General features: G+C 33.0%; 1 protein-coding gene across 4 annotated transcripts in view; it reads right to left on the bottom strand.

Annotated features, from left to right (window-relative positions):
- LOC124422540 (GTPase-activating protein CdGAPr) overlaps positions 1 to 16629 on the bottom strand; it is a 32575-nt gene that overhangs the window by 5589 nt on the left and 10357 nt on the right. For 2 of the 4 annotated variants that reach the window (XM_046959094.1, XM_046959093.1), the window contains exons 3-7: positions 2755 to 2892; positions 2144 to 2548; positions 1538 to 1868; positions 1104 to 1437; positions 83 to 1007 (exon numbers count right to left, since the gene is read on the bottom strand). In XM_046959094.1, coding sequence (XP_046815050.1) covers positions 83 to 1007; positions 1104 to 1437; positions 1538 to 1868; positions 2144 to 2548; positions 2755 to 2892 — 2133 coding nt within the window. Of the gene's footprint in view, positions 1 to 82; positions 1008 to 1103; positions 1438 to 1537; positions 1869 to 2143; positions 2549 to 2754; positions 2893 to 8201; positions 8299 to 8544; positions 8826 to 16629 lie in introns of those variants that run through there. The other 2 variants (XM_046959092.1, XM_046959095.1) reach the window with 2 other exon arrangements.

The following is a 16629-nucleotide window of genomic DNA, read 5'->3' as shown; positions in this document are numbered from 1 at the left end:
AATAATTACATGTTTATAACGTTACTGTATCCGTATATGTAAAAATAAATTTTCTTGTTCTTTTTGAATGATAATCTCATACCTGGTCGGGACTTTGACTATCAATAAAACGTAACTCGACGTCGCAATGCAATCGTTCCTCGAGTCTCGATCGTTTTCTCTTGGAACCACCTGTTACAGCAGGACATTGCGTCCCTTCTGTCCTCTGTCGTCGAGGTGATGCTTCGACTGATGCCACACCAGCACTCTCCTCCTCTGAAAACATTCTCATTTCTCTTTCTTCAAGATCAAAATTAAGCTGGATCTCCGAAAGATCCAGAGGTGATGTCGCATTTGGCGCATCAGCCAAATGATCGAAATAAGAGTCATGAGAGACTGATCTACTATGACCGCAAGGTCTCGCTGGTGGTGGTCCTAAAAGAGGACCCAAACTGTCCTCTCCATCCAAGCTATCGGCACTTTTTACAGGTCTCAATCGTCGCAAAGAGTTTAAGGAACTTGGCACCGTTTCTACTTGAGGTGACGTGCCAACTTGTCTGGTCTTCCCTCTGGTACCACCTAAGCCACCTCTACCGAACAAAGCTCTCCAGTTTAATGACGGTGAACGCTTCGAGCCATTTCTCTTTCGTGGCAACTCTATGACTGTATGATAATGCAATGGCAAACCAGCCGGACCAGCACCAACTTCTATATAATCTGGTTCGCCTCTTACACTTCTATTTCGTGCTTCCTCTAAACTGAGTAGACGAGCAGGTGTCGTAATGGCTAACGACTTTGGTCTACCGACCGGTCCGTCTCCAAAGATTAATTCAGCGTAACAAACCAAGAATTCTGTCACTACAGCTTGTACTCCAACTCCTTGAAGAGCTGCCACACCACCGACTTCAAGTTCCTTGCATCGTAAAAGATTTGGCGCCCATACGATCGCAACATTACGTGGAGTCATACCAGTTTCTGAACCACGAGCTGCCACTCTTACTAGATGACGCATCAAATATTCTAATGTTCTACAAAATTTCATATAACATAAGATTAATTATTATATATATCTTTCTGACTTTCTTCCATTTTATATTTCATTTAACATTTAACAACTTTATTACCTATAATGAGGTGGGGGCAATTTTCTAACGGCATCTCTCATTCGTCTCAATCTTTCAGCATCACTATTAGCTTGAACGGCGCTGACAAATGTAGAATAGAGTTGGTATGTACACAAAGGATTCGGTAGTTCTCTGAAATACATTTTCAACAGAGATGCCACGGAGTGAATGTCCTGGAGGATACTTTCATCGGAATGCAACGCTGGAACGCGATCTTCGTCAAACGCATTTCTTAGTCTTTGAATGTTGGAGGTGACACCACTTAGCCGATAAATACCATCGACCAGGCCATGATTTTCAATGAATTCGGCACAACAAGTTAGAACCGTTGGAACTATGAATAGAATTGTCAAAGTGAGATTAAATATCTACATGATTTAATGAGGAATTAGAAAATAAATAAGAAAAAAAAAATACGAGTAAAAAAATGTTACCATCTTGACCGGAGTTCAAAAGATGTTCACCCAGATCGCAACCAAATACACGTTCCTTTAAAATCCCTGATTGCTTTAATCTTCTCCTCGACGGTCTGTTCAAGATAAACGATCTGAAGAAGGCGATTAATTTGCCGTGCTTTCTAAGCACCGGTTTTACCGGTAATTTCGATCTGACCGTCGCCGAGACTGTTAAATGACGTGGAACTTTGTCTCCGATTACTGCGACACATTCAGCTGGGAAGAAGCCGACTGCGAATCCATGTTTACCGCGCCACCACGTACTTTCTCCTGGTGGTGGCATGTCTATCACCGAGATCATATCTCCGACCTGTAATACGTTTTACGATGTATGACCATGTAGATAAGTATAGGATATTAGATAAAACGAGATCTGAGGAGCTCTTAAAAATTATTTAAAATTAGTGTTTCTCAACCTTTAAGGAATAATTAATTGATTTTGAAGCTGAGAAGATAAAAAGAAAAGAGAGAGAAAGAAAAAGAACTATCTTGGAAATCATTAATCCAAATATAGATTAGCAATTCTCGTAATAGAGTGACGACGAAAAAAGAAAAAAGGAAAAACAAAAAGAAAGAAAAAACCACCTGAAATGAGATTTCATCCTGTGCCTGTGCCACGTAAGGCCTAACAGCGTAGGCCGCTGCAACAGCTGGTGTGTTTATGGGACAAGAATCAGATTCGGGCACGAGTATCCTTCTACCCCTGTTGTCGAGTTGCAACCAATTTAATACGGGACCGCAGTTTAGACCCTCGTGATCTAGGCATGAGAATCGTTGAAGGTAGTCCTTTATCATAACCCAATGTAATTTAGGCCTGGCGTCTGGTAACTTTGGAAGAGATGAAAATTTTCTATCGAAGATACATCGATGCAATTGTTTGTCAAACATTAAGAAATTGTCGTAGGATCGTTGGAGCGTCCAACAGGCATCTCCGGAAGTTACCCTAACTGCGTAGGTGTCTGCTTCATTGGTGCCTTCGCTCACGGAGACCTACAAAGACATCAACCATAAAGGGTCTTGCTTTTCATCGTACGTCAAAAGATCAATTAGCCAAACCATTGAATAATAGTGAAAGTTGCATTAGGTTATAACTTCGTTCGTTAATATTTACATAACAGTTGTCTGCCATTTAATTGTTTAAAATTATTGCGAGCGAGCTAAAAGTAAACGAAGCTAGTAATAAAATGATCGTTTACCTCCAAAACACCAAGCTCCACGTGTTCGTAATGAAAGTGGGCGCACTCGTCCAATTTCGGAAACCTTGCAATACTCCCCATATTGCTACCAGAACTTACAGGTGTGCTAAAGTCGTCTGTTCGATTACATCCTAATCCCTGCGTCATAGAAAGAAAAAATTATTATTTTAATTGTAAATTATCATCGAGTCGAGTTTTGATGAAGGGGAGAAAAAAAACAGAAGAAGGAAGGGAAAAAAACACGAACTTCTCGGCGCAAAAACGAAAATAAATAAATAAATATATAAAATAAAAACGAACAACAGAAATTTGTTTTTTTAATTTCTTTTTCTTCATTTTTTTTTAAGTTTCTTTTCCTCTTTTGTTACATGCAACGTCGTTTACGAAGATATTTCTGCTTGGTAATCTTTAAATAGGCCAAGGAAGGCGCCATCTCCAAATTCCTGTTTCCCTTTAGATTCGTTTTACTTTTTTTCTTTTCTTTATTTTTTTTTCTTCCTTTTTTCTCCCCGAGACAAGAATGCCAATGTTTTGTTCGTTCGTTTGTTTGTTCAAAAAGGATAGGAAGCCGCGTTCACTCTGTCTCGTCTGTTAGAGAGACAAGATCAATGAGCGAGCCTTGGTACTTATGTTAGTTAAATTCTCCATCCACGATGATTCATCCAAACAACTGTGCATCTTCGTTCAATTGCTAGACCGGACTCTCACTTTGTTTCCTATTCACCGTGAAATTAATCATCTCCGCACTAAGAAACGCCAACTAACTGCCGATTAACAACATTTGACGTGAATTATCACCGTCTATGGAAATTCAATGTTGCTCGATAATGCGAAAGCTTAATTTTTCATGATTTTCCCTTTGAAAAATGTATCCTACCTTGTAGAGGGATAATTATAGCAGTACATTTGCAATGATAATAATCGAGTCTAGTGAACTGTTAGCAAAAGAACCGAGAACTGGTCTTCTCGGATTATACGTTTTAACGTATACTCGTGTGCATGCGTACGTACGTACGTGTATTATTTATTACGTGTGTGCTGCTTTAATGTCGGGAAGGAACAAAAATTGTTACCTTTTTTGTGGCTACGACGATCTGAATGAAGGGTCTATTCGTCGAGTTAGAAGCATAAAGCTCTACTGACCGTATGGATTCCAATCTGAGATGATGACGTGAACATATAAAGTGGATAAATTCGTCTCTTCTTTTCTTTTTTTTCTTTTTTGCATACTTTTTTTTTTTTTTTTTTTTTTTTGAGAGCGAAAGAAAGAGAAACACCGTTCGAAAAAATTTCACAAAAAATAATTAGCGTCTTTTTTAAAAGATGAAAAGAAAAAGAAAGAAAAAAAAAGAATAAAAAAAAAAGAAATAAAATGAAATAAAATAAAAAGAGAATAGAAAAGGAACATTTTTGTCCCTATACCAGTATACGTTTGCTCTTTAATGTTGAAAAAAAAATGACCGTGTAGGCCTTCAATCGTACGAGTATTACCAATTATCTTGTTTAACCAACAAGCATTCGTTTTATTGCTCGCGGCTGTCCTGACCTATGAATACGCAACGAGAAAATACCGCGAGGTGTAATTTAAACGAGTTTTTGAAGGATTGAAAAAGAAAAAAGAAAACAAAAGAAACATGTTTTTTTTTCAATATTTAACAAATTATTATTATATGAATTTCCTTTGAAAAATTATTTGGTTCACATACGATCTTTAGTTAGATCGTTAATTAATAGAAATTACAATTGTTAACATTAAACGTGAATCATTTATTTATTTCTTGGCAAAAGACGCTACGATTATTATCTTCGATAACAATCTTGAATTTCAGCCAAAACAATTTGTTCCGCCTTTCGAGGTTAAAAAAGAAGAAAAAAAGAAAAAAATCGTACTAATCCAAGCTAATTATAATTTTCGTATATTAGGCAACCTCTTATTTCGAGAATTTCGATTTTTCTTTATTGATTATTACAATTAAATTTAAATGATGGCCGATGATTATATAATTCTAAGGTTATCGAAGATGATGCCTAACCTCGATTTCCACTTTCTCATATTATTGTAACTAGTACCGACACGTACGTATGTACTTACGTAAATATATGCGTGTGTTTGTATGCATATTGTATGCATGTATGTACAATAAAGAACAATGCTTCGAGTTGACAAAGGCCAGAAATTCACAAAGCCCCGTGTATCGACGAGAACAGAATCGAAAGTTGGAAACCTTCCACTTTTATAAGTCACGATAATATTTCCCTCTCTCCCTTTTCCACCCTCTCCCTATCTCATCTCACTCTTTTTCTCAACGTATTCTCTTTTTTTCCCTATGCTCTCTGCATACATTTGTCTTGTTTGATGAATTAAAGAATGGCAAAAAAAATAAAAGAAAGATGACGAATAACGTGAAGTTTGAACGGTAAAAAAAACAAAAAAAAAAGAATAAAAAGAAAGAACAAACAAATAAACATTAAAACGTTTCTTATCATGAACAATTCTAACTGTTTAGAAATTTAGATTCCGCTTTGACTTTTCTCTATAATATCCTCTCTATCTCCTCTCTCTTATTTTCAATTCGTAGTCTATTTTTTTAAAAGCCTCGAGAATCCTGCCTTCAGAATCGCAGATTTGAAAGAGGAAATATGTAGATACCTTGCAAGATCTTTTCTTCATCGTATCATAATGAAAACATAGAAGGAAATCGTACAGGAGTGTAGATACTAACTTCCTTTTTTCTTTTTTGTTCTTTTTTTTTTCGTTCGATATTTGATGTAGCAGCAAAATCCAAACGAAGATAAATCCGAAGAGTAGATTGAATTTTCATCGAATGTCATATCCGAGTTTCGAATCGTCGTAGTTATATATCACATACGCGAGGCCTCTGGAGGAAACTGATATCGAGTGAAAGGATTCAAATTTAAATCGAATTTTTCTTTCTATTTTATTGAATATTACGTATAAATTCTAGACGAATATCACGAAGATCGACCTTCTTTTTCATCATTATTCTACATGACAAACAAAATATGTATGTTTGTTTATATGTATGTATATATGTATGTAAAAAATCAATTGGAAATAATTCGATCAATTATTTGAATAAGATCGTAGAAGCATAGTATCAAGAGTATCTAAATATATGTCAATATATATACACGTATACAGTAAATTTATGCAAAGGAAGAAAGGTTTTTATTGGATGAATTTCAAGAAATCAAGATTTCTAACAATTCGCAATGCAGAGATTGCGTTTTATCGGTGAGTAACCTGAAAACAAAGAAAAGTTTCCGTTCCATTTTCTTATCTTATATGGGTCATTGTACAGGGTGCACCAACTAAAAGTCCTAGAATAATTTTGTTTTTAGATTAATTTTTTCTCTGAGACTTTTTAGATTTGTAATTAGCCTTGTAGTTTTATTAAGTTAGGAATCTGAGAAAATAACTGAAAAATGCATTAGGCAAAAAAGTCTTGAAAAAAATTAATTGATTTTTAATAGCACTTAAGAACTTTTGGTTCACCCTGTACTTTTTTGACAATGAATGTATTTCGTTTCGGTTTTTTTTTTTTTTTTATTTCTTTTTCTTCTTTTTCTTTTTATAGACAGAATGGATTGTATAACGTAATGTAATTTATTTTTCATAAGTTGCTCTTTTAATTTGAAATTGAAAGAAGAGGAAAAAAAAAGAAAAGAAAAAGGAAAGAAAAAGAAAGTAAAATATTCAAATAATAAAAAGATGAATTGTTCTTCTCGTGCGAATTCAGCGTGCGTTTTAAAAATGAAATCTCTGTCGATCTGCTCAAGGATTTATTCAAGCTGCTCCAAAATTAGAAAACCGTTTGTAAACGCAATAAACGCCACGTCCAGACTACATCCAATCGTCCAGAATTATGTCTTATCGTACCTGATGTGCGCTCGAACGACATAAAATTCAAAGCGTTTACTTTACTCTACTAAAAACGTTTTATCGTTTTATCGACATCAACGAAGTCATGATATTTTTAGATGGATCGATTCTACAGAATATTAAGATTAAAAATTAAGAATTTAACGAAGAAATATATATATTGTCCTAAATACTATTCGAAATATATATATTGTCCTAAATACTATTCGAAAATAATTCAAAGATAATAGCGTGAAAAAATTTAATTATAGCTGCTCTTGCGTTTTATCGAAGATTTATTTTTTCTTTTCTTTCTTTCTTTTTTTCTTTTTTCTTCTTAAGAAAACATTATTTTGAAAATCATAACTAACAAAAGGTTGGTGAATATATGAAATTCATAATAATATTTCTTGATTTGAAAAATATAATTTCCATATCATTAAAATTTTTGTATAAATATAATAATATTAAAAAATCATAGTATATCTTAAAATCAGTATATCTTAAATTCATAATAATGCATGTTGGTATTTAAGAAATATAATATTCATATTATTAATATATTATATCAATAATGTAGTTCAAAAAATCATAAATAACAAAATATTTGTTGAATACGTTTAATTCATCAGTTAATAAACTAATGTGTGTGGTGTTTAAAAAGTATAACTTTTAATATTATTAATAATATTGGATAAGTAATATAATAAAAAAAAAGAAAAGAAAAAAAAAAGAAAAAATCGTGTATAACAGAACGTTTATTAAATATCTAAAATATATAATAATGTCGAATAAGTAATATAATTTTAAACAATCATAATTAACAGAACGTTAACCGAACATGTGAAATTCATAATAATATGTTGGTGTTTCACTTTTCACGTAGTTCCGGAAAGTATAAAGAAAGAAGGAATATGCAATGATTGTGAAACAGATTTATAAAGAGAAAGAGAAAGAGAAAGAGAGAAAGAAAGAGAGGAAGAGAGAAATAGAGAAAAAAAATAGAGAAAGAGAGAAAGAGAGATACGCGTAATGTTTAACCGGCTTTGCCAAAAAGTACGTTGACCCAGTAACGAAGATCGGTTGCAGCTGTTCGTTAAATGCTTCGCGCTTTGCGAGAGTTCCTCGAAAGCCGAGGGAATCTGATAAAAGTGCCTTCTTCCCACTCTCTCACCCATACGTACATATTTTCAAACGCGCGAAACGCAATCATTCGCTACTCGCGTTTACTACTCGCAATCCGGAAGACTTGAAACTTTGTCGAATGCTTTCACGATGTTCATGAAACTCGAACTCGAAATACGAATGGGGAACATTCGTTCTGCTTAAATTTAGAAGAACTATACGAACGAGAAAGAAAGAAAGAAAGAAAGAAAGAAAGAAAGAAAGAAAGAAAGAAAGAAAGAAAGAAAGAAAAAAATTTCCTGTCGAAAAAAAGAAAAAAGAACAAAAAAAAAATCACTTGGATGAATCTAACGATATTAAAATGTAATCGAAAAAAACAACACCACGAACTAATTGAAATCCTTTCTATAACAACTATCAGACATCAGAAACGGCTTACCCATGAGAAACATCGAACATGATCCTCCCCTCCGAAGAGAAAAGCACCGATAACATCGTAACACCAATAGCTCATAAACTCCAATATCTCTCACCGACTAGGAAGTAAACACGTAACAACGCACTGTACTTGAGGGAAAGAAAGAGAAGAAAAGAGAAAGAAAAAGAAAGAATCAAATCCTTAATGACACGTCATCGTCGCCTTAATAGTAATTATTAGAAACACACTTTTTTTTTCTTTTTCTGTTCGATTTGCAGGAAGGATAATACTGAGAATTAAAAGAAGAAGAAGAAGATAACAAATAAGTAGAATGAAAAAATATAGGAGAGGATCAAAGGAATACCTCGAAACGACCGGAACAACTGCCACAACCGGTAAGGACACGATGCATAGTTCTGCTAACTCGAACGGTAGCTCTTAGGGTAGCTTCTCTAAGGGTTGCTCCTCTCAATGAGGAGCTCCCGTGGCGTCTCTCGCGGATAATGTCAGCCCGTGTCCTTCAACGAGAAACGACGAACCGTGGCTGACGCTGATGCTCTCGGTGTTGCGCATCGACGAGCCATCTCTCGAATCCATCGGATTGTAGAGGAATATCGGGGAAACAGCCGAGAGTTGGGTGGCATAGCCGGGGAAAACTAGGTCACGGAGGGCACCAGTGAGACCATCACCACCACCTCCACCACCTCCACCACCACCACTACCACCATCGCCATCGCCACCGCCACCAGTTTGATGCTACCAACAAGCGGACTCTACCGGTGGTGATTCGACACTTTCAACTTAAAACACAGCCACCATCCACGGGATCTACTCGTAATTTCGAATTTACCCTCGTCCGTTGAATGACTTTTCCTCTTATCGTATCTTATATTTCGATCTTCTAAATATAATGATCTATTTTCTTTGATTTCATCATTAAATATTCGTCTACCTCGACAATAGCTCTATATTATTTTAACCAAAATCTATTACCAAATTTGGATTCACTTTAAACTCGTCGAGTATGTGTATATATATGCAGGTATTGAAATATATAAAAATTAAAGATAAAGATTTCTTTCCTTTGAGAAATTTCACTTCATTTTTTATCCTCTGTGCAAAAACGAAAAAATAATAAGAAAAATAAAGGTAGAAATAAAAAAGAAATTTTTGGACAAAACACTGGCCAATTGCTTCCGTTTCTGGAGACAATGGTAAAACGTTATATAATGGAAATAGAGAGCATATCTAACGATGGAAGTAGGCCAGAGCCAGAGACACAAGAAGATCTGGAAAGCGCTTCTTGGTTTACGATATTATGTCGAACGATGTGCCAATTGCGAAGGAAAATGGTTTTATTGACTGCACTCGATGAACGTTCCAAATTATCAAACGTTTGATAGAAAAGTTCTTCTTTCGTCGTAAGAGCAAAGGGTAGGAAAATAACTGAAAGTAGGTCGACGTGAGAGGACAAGACGTACGTCAAAAATGTATGAAAAAGAGATTAGAAAAAAGAAAAGAAAAAAAAGAGTAAAGTAAAAAAGTAAAGAAAAAAGATAGAAGCAAAAAAAATAAAAGAAAAAATACGAAATTAAAATAAAGATATAAAAGACGAGAAAAGAAATAAAGTAACGCTTTCATCAAATGGTAATAATTCATGCGATCGATCCTTCACTCGCATTCTCATTGCTCGCTAGAAAACTAGTTTGCCACGAACCAGAATCCCTAAACCGGACTAGTCTAAGCGAACGCTCTTACGCTTCACCAAACGTAACCCAAACGTACGTTCATAATGATAGGGAAAGAAAAATTTAGATAGTTCGTATCACCAACTGGAACAATATTCTTTACGTTATATTAAGTTAATCAATAAATAACATCGGATTTTCAGCATTTTATATCTAAATAAAGAATATTAATATCCTTCATTGAAAATTTTAATCGGCAAAGTAATTGGAATTTTCAATATTTTATATTGAAATAAACAGCATTAATATTTTTTTTTACTAAAAATTTTAATCACTATAATCAGAATCAGAAAATAAAATAATCAGAATTTTTAATGATTCATATCTAAGTAAAAAATATTAATATTTTGTATTGAAAATTTTAATTAAAAGTTATATTTTTCCATATTTTATATCTAAATAAACAATATTCGTATTTTTTATTGAAAATTTTGATCAAAAATTTTAATCGTAAAAATAATTATTATTATCAATATTTTTTATTTAAACAAATAACATTAGTATATTTTACTGAACATTGTAATCGAAAATAATAATCGGAAAAACAATCAAAATTTTCAATACATACTTTATATAGAAATATATATATATATATATATATATATATATATATTTATTTATTTATTTATATATAAGAAAAATAAGAAGAAAAAGAAAAAGAAGAAAAAATAATAATAATAATAATCAAGACACAGACATTCAAAAATAAAAAGAATGAATTAGTAAACCGAAATAAATTAATGTTATTATCGATTCGTAAGTGGCGCACCGAATGGTAAGACAAAAAGAAAAGATATTATTCGTCGTCTCATAGTCGTACACTTTTCTTCTCCCAATCCTTACCACCATTAGTCGATTCATCGAGTTTGTTCTCAGCGCATAGATGGGTGTCTTTCAAACACACATTTCCAAGTGCGCATCTTTGCGAATTAGATCGCACCACTTAAGTCACGAGAATCTTAGACGAGACTCGAGGAGAAAAAAGAAATAAAAGAAAGAAGAAGAAGAAAAGGAATGAGAAAAAGGAAGGAAAAGGAGTAAAGGATAGATAACTTACTTGCGAAGAAAGAGAAAGAGAGAGAGAGAGAGAGAGAGAGAGAGAGAGAGAGAGAGAGGAAGAGAAAATAGAAGACAAAAGTAAGTATTTATATTAAGTCTTCGATGTTTCTAAAAAAATACGGAATTACACGCGAAAGCGAAGCGAGAAGCAATAAACTATTTGTTGTGCAGTCTGGCGAGAATGTATAAGGATAGAAAAAACAAAAATGAAATAAAATCAAAAAAGAGAAAGAAAAAGAAAGAAAAAATAGGGGCAAAAGGAGGAGGAAGGAAATCGGTATAACACTATTTAACGGCATCGTCTCTTTTCTAAATGATAATGAGAGGAAAGTAATGAGAAGTTTATCTGCCTATGAGACATTACATCTCATGAAAGAAATTTGTTGTTTAATGTTACAACGTACAAGCTTTAAGAAAGAGAAAATAAAGATACTAATAAAAATAAACAAATATATAAGAGAAAAAAAGAAAAAATTCTTCAAAGATAAATCTAGTAATTTGTCGTGCCGATACAAGGGGGAGAAATTGATACGTGCGTGATTAATCGTTCTGCCGATAATACACTAGTGAACTAACTCATTTTCACGTTTCACGCTGGTATATGCATGTTTAATGCACTTTGATATACTAATTTCTCTTTTTCTCTCTCTCTTTTTCTTTCTCTCAAGGAAGAAGAATGGAGAGGAGGAGATGACCGCAAGGAAAGACAGAGTAAGGTCAAACGAACACATGAGAAAAATCGTTTAATCGCCACTTACAATTAGTCTTAACGTCGATAATTAAGATGTATCGTGTAGAAGCGGGAAAATAAAGGAATGATTTACGACAACGATCAAGCAGATATTTGTATAACATTTTTTTTTATCTACGATGAAAGTTCGAATTACGTTCTTAATACTGCCCGTTTTTTATTTATTTATTTTTTCTTTTATTCCTTTTTTCTCTCTCTAATTGACTCATACAACTACTATTACTATTCTTATACGTACTTCTTTCACTGGCTAGTTTAAGAAAACGAGTTTAGTTTTTTCTTCTATTTCTATTGTTACATGTTAACGACGTAAATACCTTTAAGCATGAAAAAAATACGATATAATTAATTATTAAGCCAATTTGATATTTATTAGTTTTATTCGAGGAAAAAAAATAAGTAAAGAAAGGTTAATTATTTAATTAAGTAAGACGATACCGGACAATCATAGAAAAGTCGGTAAAAATAAAACATAATTAATTAATTAATTTGTACTTAAAAGATCATTAATTATCATCAAGAATTAAATTAAAACGTTAAATATCACAGGAGTTATGAACTACATTCCTTTTTATTTTTTATTTTTTTATTTTTTTATTTTTTTTTTTTTTTTTAATGTAAAAAATACAATAAAGGTATTAAAGGAATCACGAGGGATTAAGAAGAAAAAAAAAATAAAAAACTAATCGATTTAACGTGATAATTTGTTTAGTCGCTGCAAGAAAATTTTGAATCGTCATAACTCCAAAAGTAAGTATTTCCGAATCTATTGTCTTCATAAGATATTTTTTACTTGTTTAAATCCCTAAAACTTATACCCAAAGTTTTTATAGACCTTTCAGTTATATTCTGTATACAGCCATGCCGTGGCCGTTTTGTGTCCCAGCCGACTGCTATGGTTTCGAATTGGTTACCATAGTTTTATACATATGTTTACAATAGTTTATACATATGTATATCATCAGCGTGGCCTGGACGTCCTCCGGTTACATTTGGCAGCCAATCAATATTTTCCTAGTTTCCCGGTCTGACCACGGAGGGACACGGTCATAACACATGTCTCGTCTGTGCATGACGTTATTAATTTTCAAAAAGTTATTTACCATCTTTAGATGCAGTTTTCGATCTTATATAAATATTCGGACATAGTTAGATAAGGAGCACGGTTGTATATAAATATTAAAAATTTATTTATATACAATCGTATTTCTACCATGCACCTTACTCGAATGAATTATTGTAGTTTTATCTACTTGTGTATCATCCATCCCAGTCATTATCCGTGGTGACCAGTCCGGATATCTTCCAATTAAATTTAGTAACTATCTTATATTTTCCTTGTTTCCCGGTTTCACCAGGGACACAAATACAGCACGAACTTGTATAAACGTGTCTGAACGTGTCTTATCCGTGCACGACGCTATAACGATGTTTGACTTCAAACTGATCAGCAAATTTATGGACCTTAATGCTCGAAGCAATATTCGGAACGAACCATGGCACAGTTGTATATTCCATATGTTCACACGGTTCGGTTTTTTGAAGATTTTGTATACGACGCCCAATCTCCCTCCCCTCGCAATTTTTTTACGTTTGTTTGAACAATTGAACAAACGTTGGATTCGCCAAGATCTCAATTCTTTTCCATCTATCGAAGATCTAATCTATAATCGTCTGGATTTTGTCATTAACATATATACGCAGCTGGCAATAGATTCGGATTTATTTTATTTTTTTTTTCCCTTTTTTTTGTTTGAATTTTTATTCGCAAACCCGAATATTCACAATTGTCAAATCCATGATTGTAGTGACATGTATGAACATGTATATACATACATATGTATAAAATACATGCGCTACAGTAGAAGACTGATAAGTGATAATTAATTTAAAAAAGACTGATTCGGTACGAGCTGTTACAAGAAAGTTTTTTACTGAATAAACGCAAAAATTAAACGTGAGAAAGCTAACCATACGAAGGGGGGTTCGGCGTACGATCAAAAGAATCGAACCGTTTGAACGTTACAATCGGTTGATTCGGCAAAATTACCGGTAAGGTCAAAAAAACAAAAAACGTGTGAACAATTTCGTTGCTTTCGAATTGTCCGAATCAGTTTCCTTTTTTCTCTAATCGATTATTTCAAAAAAATCGAACCGTGTAAGCATTACAGTCGATTGATGCCGATTCGACAATATTACCGATACGATCAAAATGTCTGTCATCTGAACTTATAGTCAAATAATAAAAGAAAAAGTACTCAAAATCCTTATGATTTATTACGCTTACAATTGCAAGTAGGAAAATATTTGATACGTCGATATAATCTTACAGAGACTCTTGACCAAAACTTGTAGTTTGAATCACTTTACGAAAGGGAGATAAGAGCAAGAAGAGAGATAGAGATAGAGATAGAGATAGAGATAGAGATAGGGATAAAGATAGAGATAGAGAGAGAGAGAGATACGGAGAAGAAAAGAAGAAACACTTTATGTCCTGTTCTTTCATCGTATCTCTCGACTAATACCCCGTAAGCACTTTTAAATGGCCCTTTCAGGTGCTACTTATCATTCTCTTTGTAAACGAAAATAATAAATACGATTTCACTGGATAACGATTGTATTTATAAGTGCTGATAAAGATTAAATTTTTGTAAAAATATCACCCGGGAACATCAATTGTAAAAACGTAAGAATAAATTCACATTAGATCACCAAATGAATACATTGGTATAATCAAAGTCTTTGTTATCACATTATTTCATAGGAAGTTGCCATTTTGAAACGTTTTTAAACAAGGAAACTCCAAGCGGTAGCAGAATATTATGGTAAATGGAACAAAGTTTCTTGGGATCTTCGCAAAGCGAGCTTCATTACCCTCCGTTCAAAGTCCATGTTTGCACGTTCTGAATATTCGCGGTCTTGGTAAACTTCATCCCAGAAATGCATTCACCGTTCGAGCTCTCGGTAAGGGAATGAGTAAAAGAGAGTGCGAGAGAGAGAGAAAATGAGAGACATACACTATGATAAGAAAACAAAATACTTGTATTCTCCTACGTGTGATTCAACAATATAAATTCAAACGATCGATCGATCGACCAATAACAATAAATGTTTCTAATCAAATATTATTATCCATCCAATCAGAATGTCGATGCTATACAGCTATATTGTGTGCGTATTTGTATGGGTGTGTGTACAGAATACAGATAATCCTTTTTCCCCTCATATACCATAAACTTGAAACACACAGATATAAAATTCTATTTCCACCATTGCGGCCACGACATTTTACCCTCGAGTTAAAGAACTGAGAGGGTTGGAGAAGGGAAAGAGGAAGAGAGAAAAATAGCGAGCTTTTCCTTGAGAGTAATGGTAGTAGTAGTAGTCTTCTTAGAGGATGAAGAGGGAAAGAGGAGTAGAAGCCAGAACGCAGGAATATACGCGACGCCAGTGGCACCGGCCTATCGATTTGCTCTCACATTGCCGAGATGGACGAACTGAGAGAAAGAAAGAGAGAAAGAGAAGGAACTAGAACGAAATAGAGTCCAACTTCCGCGTTCTCCTTTGAAACAACTTTGCGAGATAATACGAAAGGAGAAGGAAGAATAAAGAATTTCGAAGGACACAAACATTGCTTGTTGCGTTTCGTTCACTTCTCTTTCACCCATTTTTATTATTATTATTATTATTATTATTATTATTATTATTATTATTATTAATTTATTTATTTATTTATTTTGTTTTTTTCTTTTTCTTCAATATACATATATGTATATTATATATATATATAATGGACGGGCAAATAAGTATATAAATCAAAATTCTTAGTTTTATAGAAAAATAGTTTTTTAATATTTAAAGTGCAATGTAATATAAGACGTTAAATTTTGAATTTGAAATTTGATAACACATAATTACATACATACATACATACACACATACGCGCGTGCGTGTGCGTGCGTGCGTGTGCGTGCGTGCGTGCGTGCGTGCGTGCGTGTGTGTATGTATGTATGTATGTATGTATGTATGTATGTATGTATGTATGTATGTATGTATGTATGTATGTATGTATGTATGTATGTATGTATGTATGTATGTATGTATGTATGTATGTATGTATGTATGTATGTATGTATGTATGTATGTATGTATGTATGTATGTATGTATGTATGTATGTATGTATGTATGTATGTATGTATGTATGTATGTATGTATGTATGTATGTATGTATGCATATTTCGTCCTAAACTGGATTTAGAAAATGTACATAATAATCAATTTCGAAACCATTTTTCTTTTTCCTTCTTTTTTTTGAAAAATGATTCCTATATATTATTTCGAACAAAAGATCTATAATTTAACTTATATTTATTTATTTTACCAAGGAAGCAGTTAAACTTCATGTTTGTTATTATATTATCATACGCAATAATATAATTCAAAAAATGCTTAACGATTTGAACATTATATGTGTTCATTGTATTATATATTTGGATTAAATTTTATAAGTATAAATTAATTGGTATAACTCAATTTGTAGCATTCTTCCTATCATTATATTGTATTTTCGACAAATATTTGTTAGTATTATTAGTACAAGTATGAGAAATAAGTATAATTAACTTATAATATCAAGCAAATGACAATAATATAGAATACGTACCTATATTAAACTACTTATTCAATTTTAATAAAAATTTCTCAAGATAATAATCCAATGATAACTCTCTTAATTACTAATCATTATGGATTATCTATTTGTTATTATACCAATTTTATACGATGTTTTTGAATCTACTTGGATATTTATTACAAGTAGAGAAAAAAAAAGAAAGAAGAAAAAAAATAATCGCAGCATTTTTATTTTTTCCTCTCTCCAGCAGGAACAGC

Source organism: Vespa crabro, chromosome 3, assembly GCF_910589235.1.
Source record: "Vespa crabro chromosome 3, iyVesCrab1.2, whole genome shotgun sequence".
Lineage (NCBI taxonomy): Eukaryota > Metazoa > Arthropoda > Insecta > Hymenoptera > Vespidae > Vespa > Vespa crabro.
This window is presented reverse-complemented; position numbering and strand designations above follow the sequence as displayed.